Here is a 14,713-nt window from a genome sequence, read left to right as displayed (position 1 = left end):
ACTGCATCAATAGTTTCCGTCATTGTCTAGCCTTCACGTCTCCACGTTAGAGAAATACTGCATTTAATGGTCATTTAATATTCTTCATCACGCACTACATGTAGAATAATGCATGGTCCAGTCTTAGAATCAAGTTAGCCTTTCCCCTCCTAACTTCTAGTTTATATCAATATGTTCTCTAAACATCAGATACTAGATACTGTTTAGGTACATGTCGCCCTGACTCTCCAGACTTCAGTCTCTGCTCCTATCACAGAGTTCGAAGCCCCCAGCTTCTCCTAGTAACACGTCACTGCTAGTTTGCGCGCACCATCAGGTTAGAGGTCCCGGCTCCTTAGGTAGCCCCCTCCATGGTTTCCGCCCCATTTATGACATATTCTGTTACGTTTGCATCACATGTCTATGTATACGCCCTGTTACACCTCTTTTCGCCCTTATCTTTCGCGACTGCTACGCGTCACGCCTTCTGCTCCACCCACTGCTACGCCTACTGCAATGTAATGCTATGTGTTTGCGTTATGTATATATGCTCATGTATTGTTATTAAATGTCAGCGCGCTCATCCCAGATCCAGCCCCAGCAGCTGCTGGGCCCTGTCATCCTATTCCTATGCAGGTTGTCCTGTTCCTGTCCTTATGCTGTATTAAACCTGCAAAACTCCTACTACCTCGAATCTTGACTCTTATTTATTGAGCTATCTGTTATGATATATGTCTAGTCAAAAAGAGAGGTATTATTTATTTATTTACCACAAGTAACTAGAATTTTGGCACTATGACAATACAGCCAAATTCGGAGCCTTGACAAGATGTAAACGCTGGTCTTAACAGAGCCCATAAACAGAACACCTATAGAATTTACATAAATGGAACCTCTTCATATGCAGGCTTTGGTGGAATTAAAAAATAAGCATACATGGACAACTCAAAACCTGGCATTATGCAGAACTTGGCGCAATCAAAGCCCGGTCTTATTACAACTCCATTATCAAGCGACCAATGTCATAACATTACTTCACTGCACAACATCAAATAGAACAAGTGAATAGCAGAGAAGTCTTTACGACGTGCTCAGTCAAAGGGCCCTTCGTGGAGTTCACGTCCAAAGGATGCTCAAGACCAGTTATTCTCGTCGCTTGTGAACGGAAAAAAAGATCCCTCTTGAAAAGGTAAATGTGAGAGCATTCAAGTCACAGTATTGCGCCACAGAATGTGAGAGAAAATGATCTACTAACTTTAACATTCCACTTTCCCCACTCATGTACTCCTCACCATCACCGCTACTTAGCGTTTCCTCACGGGTAGGACTCCTACATCATAAACCCTCTGCTCACGGTACTCTGAACCTCGCCTGACACATCTTACCCAGTACATCACCATCTCAAAGAGTCCTAACCTGGTGTTCGCTCAGCCGGGGGCTCCTCTTCAACCACCGGCTCCTCGTCCACCCTAGCCTCGAGCGGTTCATCGTCGTCGCCACCACCAGACTCTGCTTCCGAGTCTTCGTCATAGACAGCAAGAGTTGATAACACGTTTGTGCGGCCCTCCATCATTGCCTCCGTTGCGCACCCTGATGACGTACCACCCCAACAAGGAAGCATCAAGTTGTCGTCATCTTGGCAATGTTTCAATGTTACCCGCCCCCAGACAAACTGAGCACCAATAGGAGTGAGCTTGTAACTTGGTGACACTCCGCTTCAGTGTCAGAGAGCGGCGGCCATCTTACAAGAGGCATGTAGTAAGGCACTCAGACACAGATGTATGATTTCCTTCTTTATTGCTAAGGTAAATCGGTAATACAAGGATGCCCACAGGAGCAACACGAACTCCACCAGAACGAGGCAACAAATTCCAACCCCCTACCCATCCATAAAGCAGCATTACATTGTACACATGCTAGATTCCCCGCCACACATCTAGTAATACAACCTAATTACTACACCTACCCCTTCCTTAAACAAATGAAACACAAAAAGGAAAATACATAAATTGCGTGTTAACAGAAATACATGGAAGGAACGATATAAATATGTACAATAACAATTGAAAAACAAGAGAGCCTCTCACCCACACACAAAATCTTCTAACCCCTTGGGAGTTGTAATCACCCTGCCAGACCTTTCTGCAACAACTGTTTCTCTTGCTAACTCAACGCCTTGCTCACTAATACACATGTTTAAGTTGTTTGATGGTGCCTTTACAGGTAAGCCAACATTCTTTCTTTCCACATTAGGTAAAGCTTCCATCCACCAATAATTGCACCTTTCTTTCACCTTCACATTTTTTGTTTCCTCTATCACGCCTTGACGAGCCACAGAAATGCGACTCATGTGGTGAGCAATACCATCTTCTAAACTTACGGTGTTCCTCATGACTTTCACCACCCTTTTGGGTCCAGAGAACTGGCTATGTCCTCCTTTCCCCACCTTTTTTCCACATTTGACCCTGACCAATTATCCTTCTTCCAAACACATCTCCTTAGTATTGTGCTTGGTATCAAAATACGTGTTATTCTTGTCTTGAGAAGCTAGGATACATTTTCGTATATCCTCACTATCCCATTAACATGTCTTACTTCTACCACCCCGGGTTGATTTTGCAATGAGTAATCCTTCCTCTCATTAGACCAAACTGTCTCTCTCCAACAGTGTCATGAGCAGTTACCCTATAAGACCATAGCATCTTCTTCAATTGATCCTCCCAATCTTTGTTTTCTGTACTAGCTAACTGTATTATGCCCTTCAGTACTCTGTTCACTCATTCTCCACAGTACAATTACCACATGGATGGTACAGTGCTGTACATTTTTGTTCAATGCCAAGTACTTGTAAAAACCTTTTCATCTCCTCTGACTTGAATTGCACTCCATTATCAGTTAAAATGGATGCAGGAAAGCCTTCCCTTATGAAGATTTCTTCAAGAAACGTAATCACTGTACTGGTGTCCACTTTGCATATGATGGAGCAAGGATTCGCACGTACAGCGACTTGCTTGGATCAAGAACCTCAAATAACGTTAATAAAATGTAATCAACCTGTTCATGTTACTAATATTGCACATTTACACTATACGGGGGTGTCCCAGTGATGCTTGCCTATGTGTTTACTTATCCTAATACGCTTGCCTCTAAAATGGCCGCTGCTTAGCGGGAATTTCTTCTGCGCATGCGTTGGTCACACTCATGTGACGTGACGTACTCGCAGTTCTGGTGGGAATCTTTGCACTTGCGCACTAGCTATAAAATGGCCGCTTTGTGTTCTCACATGCTGAAGCTTGCACTGCAGCTTTTGCAATGCTGTTCGTCTTGCACTAATCTTAATGCTATAGTTAGTATAAAGTAAGGGGAGTAATATAGGGATTCCTGGTATACAGTGTATTCATTTATTTCTATGTTCTAAATTGTTTTCCTTTACTTTTCATGTATCGAATCTTTTGGGCCTGGGAGGCGTTTACTACCCCATCTTAGAAGTCCCTACTGCGCATGTCACCATGGCAGAGGGAAGAAAACCTTGTACCAGTGGAACCCAGCCAGCTGGCAGCCACAGTCAAGATGCTCCTGGGAATCGACCTGTAGCCCAGCTAACTGAGCCGAAATGTACTGCATTTGAAACAATTGTAATAAAATCTGTGTATGCCATTGTAAGATGGAGACCTATGTCATGGGAACCCCAAATTCAATAGGCGGTCCCAAAAGATGTAAATTGGGGCTTGAGAAAGTCAAATCCTGGTTGGTGTGTTGACCTGTCCTACTTTTGGACTAATCGAAATTGGGGATTCTTACACTTGTAACATTTGGGGGGTGGTACACTGACCCGAAAACAGTATAACTAGCCTAGGTTTAGCTAGAGAAATCGTCCGACTTGTCCGAATAGCTGACCTGTCACTGACCCAACGCACTCAATAGGTGACTGATACAGGGAGCTGCGGAGCACTCTGTCCGTAATTTCCATAGACCCAAGGGGGTTTTGGGAAACCTTAAGTGCTGGCGAAGCACTTCGCTGGGAAATTCGATAACCCAATCGGGGTTCTGACTGATAGCTGCAGAGAGGGTGGAGCTCAGGCGTTGCAACTGAACTGCGGGTGCTGGTCTTACCTTGGTGGTCCTGTCCTGATCCTAATCTGGGTTTCCTGTCCTGGGTGTCCATTCTGCACCTGCTGGCCTACTGGCGACTGTCCTTCCTTGGGGTCCTTTTCTCCTGTCCTTAACTGACCCGTGGCCAGGGTTGGTTTCCACACCGTTCTAGGTAAATATAAATCTGAAGGAACCCATTTTGCACTCTCTATTTCTTTGCTTTGAATAAAATCGTACTTGCCCTATATTCCTTTTTTCCCCTTCCTTTGCTGACAAATGATAAAGTCCTACATTATAGCCATTATACTAGCATGTTCCATTTTTTATCCATCCCATTAGTACGTTCTTACATTTAGTTTGTGAAATATTCAACTGTGATTTCATAGTATGTTTTTTTTCTCCCGTCCTTTAGACATCATACTGAGTCTAAGCTCTGAAACCCATGTTAGTATATTCCCTTTCTTACCTTCCCTTTATAAATCCTAAATGGTTGGTCTTATCTACTTCCTATATGGATATGTGCTCTTTATAATCTTAGTTATTGACAGTTTACTTGCTGTGAACCTTATGCTTTCTGAATCTGATGAATTCTAGATAAAGGTTTTAAAACTTCCTGAGTCTGTGGTTATTATATGAGTGCAAATAGAGTCAATGGTATTTTGTATTTTTGGTGTCTGCCTTTCTTTTACAGCTAGCTCCCTGATCCATTGTGATCATAGGTACCTGTAACAGTGGATTGGTAAGTCGGGTACATTGGAAATAAAATAGGAAGGAACAGGGTTACTGGTAGTAGAGTGTAAGGTTACCCGATTACTAAAAATGGTGAATTGAATTTATGGGCCCAATGTGCATATGGTAAAATTATAGTTGGGTGACCTGCGCGCTCTATCAGTAATTTTCTGGTAGCAGAGTGATGGTTAGGGGCTAGTTAAAGTGAGGTAGGACTAGTTAAGATAGGTAGATAGGTTATTTGCTGCTAACTGTGAACATTTTTGCTGTTAAAAGTATCGATCGATCAAATGTACCATTGATGTTTATTGCTTTGAAAAAATTATGAAATGTTTTAAATTGTTTTTCTTGCTGATATATTGATATATGTTTTAACAAAACTCGTTAGTGATTGTTATATGATTGTCTGGAATCCCCGGGGGCAGAATAGCGAGTGGTGAGGAGAATCCACGTCGCAAGTGAGGTCACTTACCAGAGGAAAATTGGTGCAGGTTAGGTAGAACTGGAAGCACTAATTAGGGTTTTCTGTATAAATGTATGAATAAATGGTAGCAAAGAGTTCGCTGGCAAAACTTCTATTGTGATATAACCTAGTAAGGGTCACACGGAAGGAGTAGCAGGTTCGTCTAAGCTTGATTGATAGCAAAGGAGTTCACTAGTGAAACTTTTGGCTTAGTATATATCCCAAAGTGGATGAGTCGAAGGAGTAGCAGGTTCACTAATGCGTGCAGGAAGAGTAGGCAGAAGGGATCTACTCGCAGTATTTGAAAAGTAAATAGAAGAAGTTTACTTGCAGTGAAACAAATTTTTTCTTTCTAGACACTCGAGTACAGTGACGAATGTGTTTACGTTGTGAATTAAACAGAGCACTTGCACTTTAAAGGGTAGAAATCGAAGTGTTTCTTACCTTGTGAAGGAGGGAGTCAGTTGCGGAGCTGCGCTGACGTCACTCAGTGCCGCGCTGGTATTGGTCGAGACAGCGGGCGTGCAGCTTAGACAGAATTGTAAAGGAGGGGTGAGCACAGGAGCGTGAGAACTCGTCTGTGAGGAACCCCGCGCACTCATTGGTTGAATTATTTTGAAATCGCGCATTTGATTAGTTGCAGAAAAATAAGAGACGCATTTGGATTGGAAGTGATTTTTGTAAACAAAGTAACTTGCGGAAAAGTATATGTGGCATACATATAATCCAGAAACTAGACCCGATCTAAGATATCTAGGGTTTGGAAACGATCAGTGGAAAGGTCGTAAAAACGTTATGTACGGAAATAAGAGGAAAATGACCTTAGCAGAATTATTTTAAGAAAGACAAGCCTATCAAAACCAGAGAAGGAGTTGTCATTCCACCACCTAATACTCCCGCATCATTTATGATGTTTGACAGAGGCTACCATGCTTGTGTATGGTTGGAAAATTGGGTGGAATATACTAAAGATGACGGGATCTTAGCATTTCCGTTGGATAGTACATTTAATAGCAGGATTCTGTTCAATTTGAGGACCCGAATGAATGATTTACATCCCAGACCCAGACTAACGCAATTTGAGGCCTTAGAAGAATGGGAGATCGAGGCTTTTGAGCGAGACAGGCCCAGAATGGACATGGGGTTGACAAAATAGTATCCTAAGGTAAATAAAGAAACCCGAGAAAACAGAATGAAAAAATGGAGACAGGATATGATACTAGAAGGATTGTACCCTGTAATAGCCCTAGACGCACCCCTGGGAGAGAAAAAGACAGAGAAAACAAAGCATTTGATGACCTGTGGGGATTCAGATGATGATTATTTGGAGGAATTATTAATGAAAAATCCACCTCCTTATAATGAGGGACCCAGATCCTCAAGTGTAGGAGATACTTGCCTAAGACCAGCTTACCAGGAGGGATCAAGATCCTTAGATGCGAGAGATACCTGTCTACGACCTCCATATCGGGAGGAGGCAAGACCTTTGAGTACAGGAAATCCTTTCCTAAAACCTAACTATGGTGAAGGACCAAGTATGACGCATCCAACTGCCCCGAATTATGCTCCCACCATAACTCCGCAAATAGTGCACGAAACAACAATGGAAAGAGTACTGCAGGATAGAGAACGAGAAGCTATAGTTAAACAGAGAACAGAATTAATTCAGAAAATCTCCCAATTGAATACAAGTCCTGAAGCCTTGACAATCCCAGTAACTATTGGACCAGTTGTTCCTTTGTACGTGGATAAACAGGGAAGTCCAAAGACTCCATTTATTACCCCATCTGTAGTGCAGCCGAGAAGAGAGCCCTTAATCGTAGATGATCAGGCAAGCGAATGTGAATCGGTGATTTCCTTGATGTATTTACCAGTAAGGGAGCCAGAAAGGGGTTCACAGAGAAAGAACACTCCTTTCACTTCAAGAGAAGTGCAGATTGAGTCCTGTACTGGTACTAGAAGTGCCACAGTAGTGACTCCTGAAGAAATTGAAAGATAGAGCCGAGAATTAGAAAAACAAAATCCTCAGCCGAAACCATTAGATATTTACAAACTAAGAATAGAATTGGAAGAACTATCAGCTGGAAATGTGGGGTTGGACAGACTGAACACCCTGACGGAGGAAGAATTGTTATTCATTTGTAAAAGTCTAACCCGAAATACCAGAATATATCATGAGAAATTAATGGACACCGCGGCTAGTATGGGAATAGATATTAGCAAATCAAAAGTGTTGCAAAAACCCTACAGAGTAGAATTCTCAGACAAAGATTTGGAAAACATGAATGTGTCAGGAAAGAAGGTACAGATCAGAGAATTGTTAAGTCTGTTACAAAAATGGGGAGACTTAGACAAATGGAAAGCCAGGTGGGCCAAGAAAAAAGAGGATAATAGATCAAAGCAAATGACATCTGAGTACGTGTTAAAAGAAGCAGACAAGGCAGAAAAATTATATCCTATGCGAGAAGTGCCAGGGGGGAAATATGTGCATGTTCCATGGTCCAGACAAGACATTGTGTCCTTTACCAATGACTTCCCAAAATTACGAGAAAAACCTGTATATTGGTACCGACAGGTTGAGAGATTCGTGAAGGTCCAGAAGTGTCTCTGGAAAGATTTAGATGGGTTCTTTGACATTGTAGTTCCCGTAGATTTGTGGACGGAATGTAAAATTGCTATTGATTGGCCTAGTGAGGAATACCAGAGAGACCCAAACACCGGGGCTCCTTCAGCAGAAGTAATGAAAAAGTACAATCAGGTAATATTACATCTAAAAGGAAAAGTGCCTGCAAAAGAAACTGATTGGACCCGAATAGACAGAACTACCCAGAATAGAGATGAAACTGTGCACTCCTATTATGAACGACTGTTACAGGTGTTCAAGACGTACAGTGGTCTGGACAACATCGAGATGAAAGACATGACCCACTTCATTTATAGATTTGTGCTAGGATTAAGACCTGAGATTTCACAGTGGATCAAAGACAATTAAATCTGCTGGCAGTCTAAACCAATTGATGAAGTCCTGAAATATGCTAAATATTGCGAGGATGAATTGGCAGATAAACTAAAGGAGTTAAAGGAAAAAGTCATGTGGGCTCAGGTAAAATTAGCAGAACACCAAGAACAGCAGCTAAATAAATTGACCAGTAATCAGAATCAAGGCCCCGGGGGTGGGGGAAAGCCCAGAGTAAAGATGAGCCGAGAGGAGGCCAAAAAGAAGTTCCCCTGTCACGGGTGCGGACAGATAGGTCACTGGAGAGACGATTGTCCAGCTGTACAGAATGGTAATGTGCAAATAAATGATTTAAATCCACAGACGCAGAATGAGAGACCACGGAAGACTCAGCAACAGGTAAAGCAGAATCAGTTGCCTCGTGCACCTAGACAATATTATAGGAGCAAAGCACAACAGGGTGAAGACACCGAAGTGTGGGAAGTAAGGGAGAATAAGAATGCAGCAACTTCACAATTTCTGTTAAATGACACGTTTCTCTGTGATGACACCTACTGACGGTGCCTGAGGGGGGAGGACGAGGAGTGCGTGCTTGGCGCCTCCTTGCCGGTGGACCAGACGGGCCATACATTGAAGGAAAGGTTGAAGGAAATGACGTCACCTTTCTGTTGGACACTGGTGCTACCCGTTCTACTGTGAGAACAGCAGACGTTCCAAACCTACCCCTCTCGGGAGAAGCAATCCAGGTAGTTGGCGTTTCTAATCAGCTAATTAGTACCCCAGTTACAAAACCTATGGAGATTAAAATTGGGAATTTTAAGGAAATGCATAGATTCGTTGTCTGTGATTCCAGTCCTGTAAACCTGCTAGGACGAGATTTGTTGTGTAAAATGAACTGTACTATCTTTTGCACACCAAATGGCGTCGAAATCCAGACCCCAGACGAAGATGGAATTTACAAATTAATGTTAGCAAGACCCGACTCGGAAATTAAAAGATTGACAATACAAGACTTACCTGAAGAGCTCCACGAAACAGTGAAGCCAGAAGTTTGGGATTTTACTGGAAAAGATGTAGGATGAATGGAAAATGTTGACCCAATTAAAATAGCCATAAAAGAAAATGCAGTATACCCAAATATTAAACAGTACAAAATGAGTGCAGAAGTAAAAGCAGGAGTTGCCATTGAAATATAAAGATTGTTAGAAGCAAAAATCATACAGGAAGTGATGAGCAGCCCATGTAATTCACCCATAATTGGAATCAAGAAACCTAGTGGTAAGTACAGGGTAGTACAGGACCTGCGCATGGTTAACAAAATTGTGGTTCCTTGTTGTCCTGTCGTGCCAAACCCTGCAGTGATTCTATACCAAATTCCATGGAATGCAGGATGGTTTACCGTCATTGACTTATGTCATGCATTCTTTTCAATTCCTTTGCATCCAGACAGCAAATTTCTTTTCTCATTTGAGTCCGACAGTCACGTCTACGTCTGGAATCGTGTCCCTCAGGGGTACACAGAAAGCCCCTCAATTTTTAATCAAATTCTGAAAAAGTGCCTTGAAACCCTAATATTGCCAGGAAAATCAGTTTTGGTGCAATACATAGACGACCTCATGGTGGCGTCTAAAGTCGAAGAGACTGTGTAACTGACACAATTGCCTTACTGAACCATTTAGGTGAAGGAGGGCATAAAGTATCACCAGAAAAGCTGCAATTCTGTACCACATCAGTAAAATATCTGGGGCACCGGATAGAGAGAGGTATCAGGAAAGTCACCACAGAAAGAATTAGGATAATTCGAAACATGGAATTGCCAAATACCCAAAAGGAAATCAGAATGTTCCTTCGAGTTGTAGGGTACTGTAGGCAGTGGATTGTGGGATTTGCAGTCCTAGCAAGACCATTGATAAAAATGACAAAGAAAGGAGCAAGTGACCCAGTAGAATGGGATGACGAAAGCATGACAGCTTTTACAAAATTACGAGAATGTCTGTGTACTGCTCTTGCATTAGGAATGCCTGACTATTCAAAAGATGTTGCACTGTTCTGTGACACACGGGATAATTGTGCACTTTCAGTCCTAACCCAAATTCATGGTTTGACTCGACGTCCAGTGGCATACTTTTCTTCCACATTGGACCCAGTAGCAGCTGGATTACCTGGATGTTTGAAAGCTGTAGCTGCAACTTGAACAGAGTGAGTCCATTGTTATGGGACATCCGGTAACTGTGTACATTCTGTTGTAATTTTACTGACAAGAACAAAAACCCAGTATCTCACACCTAGTCGGATGACTAAGTATGAGAGAATCCTTGTAGGTGCAGGAAACGTGACCCTCGAACGATGTAACATTTTGAATCCAGCTACCTTACTACCTAGCTCATTCGCAGCAGAGGTAAGGGAAGAATTTGCACATGATTGCATTGATTTGACTGAGTTCAGTACCAAACCACACCCAGACATAAGAGAGAACCCTCTGTTTAGTGAAGATTATGAATTGTTTGTAGATGGGTCATGCCTGAGACATGAGGAAGGTGGCCTAAGTGCTGCCTACTCCGTGTGCACTCTAGAGCGTCCAGTGGAAGCATCCTATTTATATGGAATCAAGTCTGCACAAATAGCTGAATTGGTTGCATTGACAAAAGCTTGTAAATTTGGGAGGAATTTGAAAATAACCATATATACTGATAGCCAGTATGGTTATGGGGTTGTACATGACTTTGGCCAGTTGTGGCTACAAAGGTAGTTCCTGACTTCTTCAGGCACCCCTATCAGAAATGGAAAATATGTGCAGGATTTACTGGAATCAATCCAGTTACCAAAAGAATTGGCTGTGGTCAAGTGTGCTGCTCACAAATCTGGCGATGACAAAGTGACAGCAGGTAATCGATATGCTGACCAGTTAGCCCAACATTGTGCAAAATACCGAATTTCAATCAATATAAAGGTTGGCGGAAACGGAAACAGCTGCCAAATTTTGATGCTAGAGGGAGTGAATACAGGGGAGGAAGTAAGAGACTTACAGGAAGCAGCAGAGCCACAGGAAAAACAAAGATGGAGAAATTTCGGTTGTCGAAGGAGAAATGCAGATGGTGTCATTGTTTACCTTGATGATATGCCTGTGTTGCCAGACTGTATGCTTGCTCCTATGGGGAGGTTAATTCATGGAGACACACATGTAGGCAGAGATGCAATGATTGGCATGTTCCACCAGACATGGTTCAATTCGAAATTCAGAAGCGTAGCAGAGGCACTCTGCCAGAGGTGTTTGACCTGTCAACAATTTAACCCTGGAAAGAAAACTATAGTGTTGCCAGGGAAAATTGGAAAGGCAGAAGGCCCTTTTATTAGACTACAACTTGACTTCATTCAGTTGCCCCCTTGTCGAGGGATGAAATACCTACTTGTCATTGTCTGCCTGTTTTCAAAATAAGTGGAAGCTTTCCCTGCACGTAGGAATGACAGCATCATAGTAGCCAAATTATTACTTAGGGAACTCATACCTCGTTACGGTTTCCCAGTCTTAATTGAATCTGACAGAGGAAGTCATTTCCAGAATGAAATAATAAAGCAAATCTGTGAAGCATTCAAAATCACGCCAAAATTGCACTGTGCATATCGCCCAGAGGCTTCTGGAGTGGTAGAACAGATAAATGGCACAATCAAATCAAGATTGGGAAAAATGTGTGAATACACTCAACTGGAATGGCCAGGTGCTCTGCCTCTTGTGTTGATGGGACTCAGAAGTATTCCAGATCGGAACACGGCCTTGAGTCCACATGAAATCCTGATGGGAAGAGCAATGCGGCAAGCATGGGTGCCAGGATACAAAATAATAAGCATATCTGATGATTTGGTACTAGAATACTGTAAAGAGCTAGCTGACCAAGTACGTTCTATTTCTCGCCAGGTTGGGGGAGAAGACGTCGCCAGGCCAATGACTCCAGCACATGGCCTAAATCCAGGTGATTGGGTTGTGATAAAGAAGCACACTCGGAAAAGTTGCCTTGAACCCAGGTGGGGAAAGCCACGACAGGTGATCCTGGTAACCACCACAGCTGTAAAGTGTGCGGGAGTACCTCGCTGGATCCATGCTAGCCACACGAAGAAAGTGACTGAACCTGACGAAACTGAGGCTGAAGGTTGCGCAGCTGCAGGATCCCAAGATATCGGTCCTGAAGTAGCTGAAGAAGAAGAACCGAGCTCCAGTCACGAAGATTGGGTCCCAATAATCGATCTGACAATCGACCCTATACGAACTAGAAGTCAAGCCCATTTAGATAGACAGTGGGATAGTGAGGACGAGACAGGTGAAGAAGAAGCTACTCAGATCATCGAAATCCACATTAAATCTGATTCTGAGGAGGACCAGATAGGGAGAGAGCCGGTAATTGACACTCCTCCAAGAACACCTGCACCAGAAGAGGGACAGATAGAAATTAGGGCGGAAGTTCAAGCTGAAGAAAATCAAGAGCTCGAAGAGCTTGTACAGGAACAGATAGGATCAGACAATTGTGTTCAGGAAGAAGAGATCGAAACAGATCAAAGCCAAACCCAGCATATACCTGAACAAGGCCAGTTTAGGGACCAGGCAGAAGAAACCAATGAAAGACCTGGACCTAGTCAGTTAGGGAACAATAGAGAGGACGAACTTGATCCCAATGTGCCACAACTGAACGAAAACAAAAGGGTGTTTGAAGAAGGCCAAGACACAGTGCCAGTTAAAAGACTAAAAAAGGGTGACTCAGTACCTAGATTTGTGAAAAGGCTGAGATTGCGTCTGAAGACGATAACCGAGGAGCCTGAACAGATAAATGAGGTCTCGAGTCAAACTGACCCAGTGGTGACAAAGCCAAAAAGAAGAAGTGCTCGCATCAAAAAACTGAATAACAAGTATTCGAGCCCTGAATGGACTTACTTTGTACTGGAAGAGTTTGAGAACTTGGAAATAAGTGACGAAAGCAATGAAAGTGATGAAGAATTGATTGTTGAACAGACAGAAAAGGAAGCAGAACCACCCTGAAAAAAGTTACTAGAGTAAGCAAGCTGTGCAGAGTTACAAAGAGGGGTTGAAGCTTCTTTTGAGCCAAAATGTCTGATTCTTCTGAGAATGGGAGACCAAGACGAAGTTGTTGTAAAACATGCTGCCAAGTATGTTTATGTAGTGTAGCGATAGTACTAATACTTTAGATTGGACTAACCATAACTATTCCTTCTATGATGAGTAAAAACCCAAGTCTTTACCCAAATAATAATCTACCTGATGACACTGTAGAATCACACACTAGAATTACACCACGAAGAGTAGATGCACTAGACAAACCGCTTAGCCTGAAACAAACAAGCATAGATTTAGAAGCACCAGATGAGGAAGGATTACACTTAAATAAATAAAGAACAAGACTCATTTAAATGTTTTCGCAAACCTGTTAGTACATTATGTAGAAACTATGGAAATAGACGACTGTTATGTCTGCATGAAGCTACCTACTTCTGTGGCTGAAGGTGTGACTTATCATCACCTGCCCTTAACCTTTGGAATTTCTTGCAGTATACTAACTAGTTTATTTTATAAAAGAGGACCTTTACAGTATTATTATTCAAATTCTGATTTGACATTTTCTGAACTTCCTGTTCGAAGAAACCTGAACCCTGTACATACGACTAGAGATGTAGCTGAATACATGAGTGATTATTTTCTAACTGTAGGAAAAATAAATATAGATGACGCACACAAAAATAACTTGACCTGTTCTTTACATGAAAAAGAGAAAGAATTTCTGGATATGGTAGAAAAGAGAAGAGAACGTTTCCAAAAGAAAGCCAAAGACAGGAACCAGAAGGTTCCTAAATGGGCAGAGAGTATAGGGAGCACCTCAAATGGTGGAGCTAATGCTGCCATGTTGCTGGATTTCGAAAAGAAGGGGAAACTTTGTCTTAAAAGAGAAATGACTAGTTATTATAACAATATTTTCATTGGTTCCAGTGAATGCGAACATAATTACAAGGTAATTGGGGGTTGGGGTTTCAAAGATGGGACAGAGCCTGTATTTCCAGGAATTTATTTTATATGTGGAAATAAGGCTTACTTCAAATTGCCCGACCATTGGTATGGGAGTTGTTATTTTGGTATTGTCTTCCCAAAGATATACCATGTGGGGAAAATCACTGGAAGCACTGAAAAGACTAATCAATTAGTATGCACTAAAAGAGAAAGTGCTGGTGAAATTGTAGGAGATATTTTTAGTGCACTGATACCTACAGTGGGAGTGGTTCTGAATACACACAGAATTTGCAAATTGTCAACAGTAGTGGACCGGTTATCTACTGACACTGCTGGAGGTTTCCTGATGGTCAATACCGAAATGGTTGCGGTCAGATCAATGGTTTTACAGAACAGACTTGCTCTTGACACCCTATTGGCAAAAGAGGGCGGAGTCTGCAGAATGCTGAAAGCGCAACATTGTTGCACTTACATACCTGACAAAAGT

The 14,713-nt window shown here is 42.3% G+C and overlaps 1 protein-coding gene across 2 annotated transcripts in view; it reads right to left on the bottom strand.

Moving 5' to 3' along the window:
- The window catches only part of SAP30BP (SAP30 binding protein), a 356,156-nt gene extending 354,547 nt beyond the window's left edge, over positions 1-1,609 (bottom strand). For both annotated transcript variants that reach the window (XM_078654538.1, XM_078654539.1), the window contains exon 1: positions 1,396-1,609. In XM_078654538.1, coding sequence (XP_078510664.1) covers positions 1,396-1,600 — 205 coding nt within the window. In that variant the 5' untranslated portion in view covers positions 1,601-1,609. The remainder of the gene's footprint in view (positions 1-1,395) is intronic.
- Between the last annotated feature and the right edge of the window lie 13,104 nt (positions 1,610-14,713).

The sequence above is a fragment of the Lissotriton helveticus genome, chromosome 7, assembly GCF_964261635.1.
Source record: "Lissotriton helveticus chromosome 7, aLisHel1.1, whole genome shotgun sequence".
NCBI lineage: Eukaryota > Metazoa > Chordata > Amphibia > Caudata > Salamandridae > Lissotriton > Lissotriton helveticus.
This window is presented reverse-complemented; position numbering and strand designations above follow the sequence as displayed.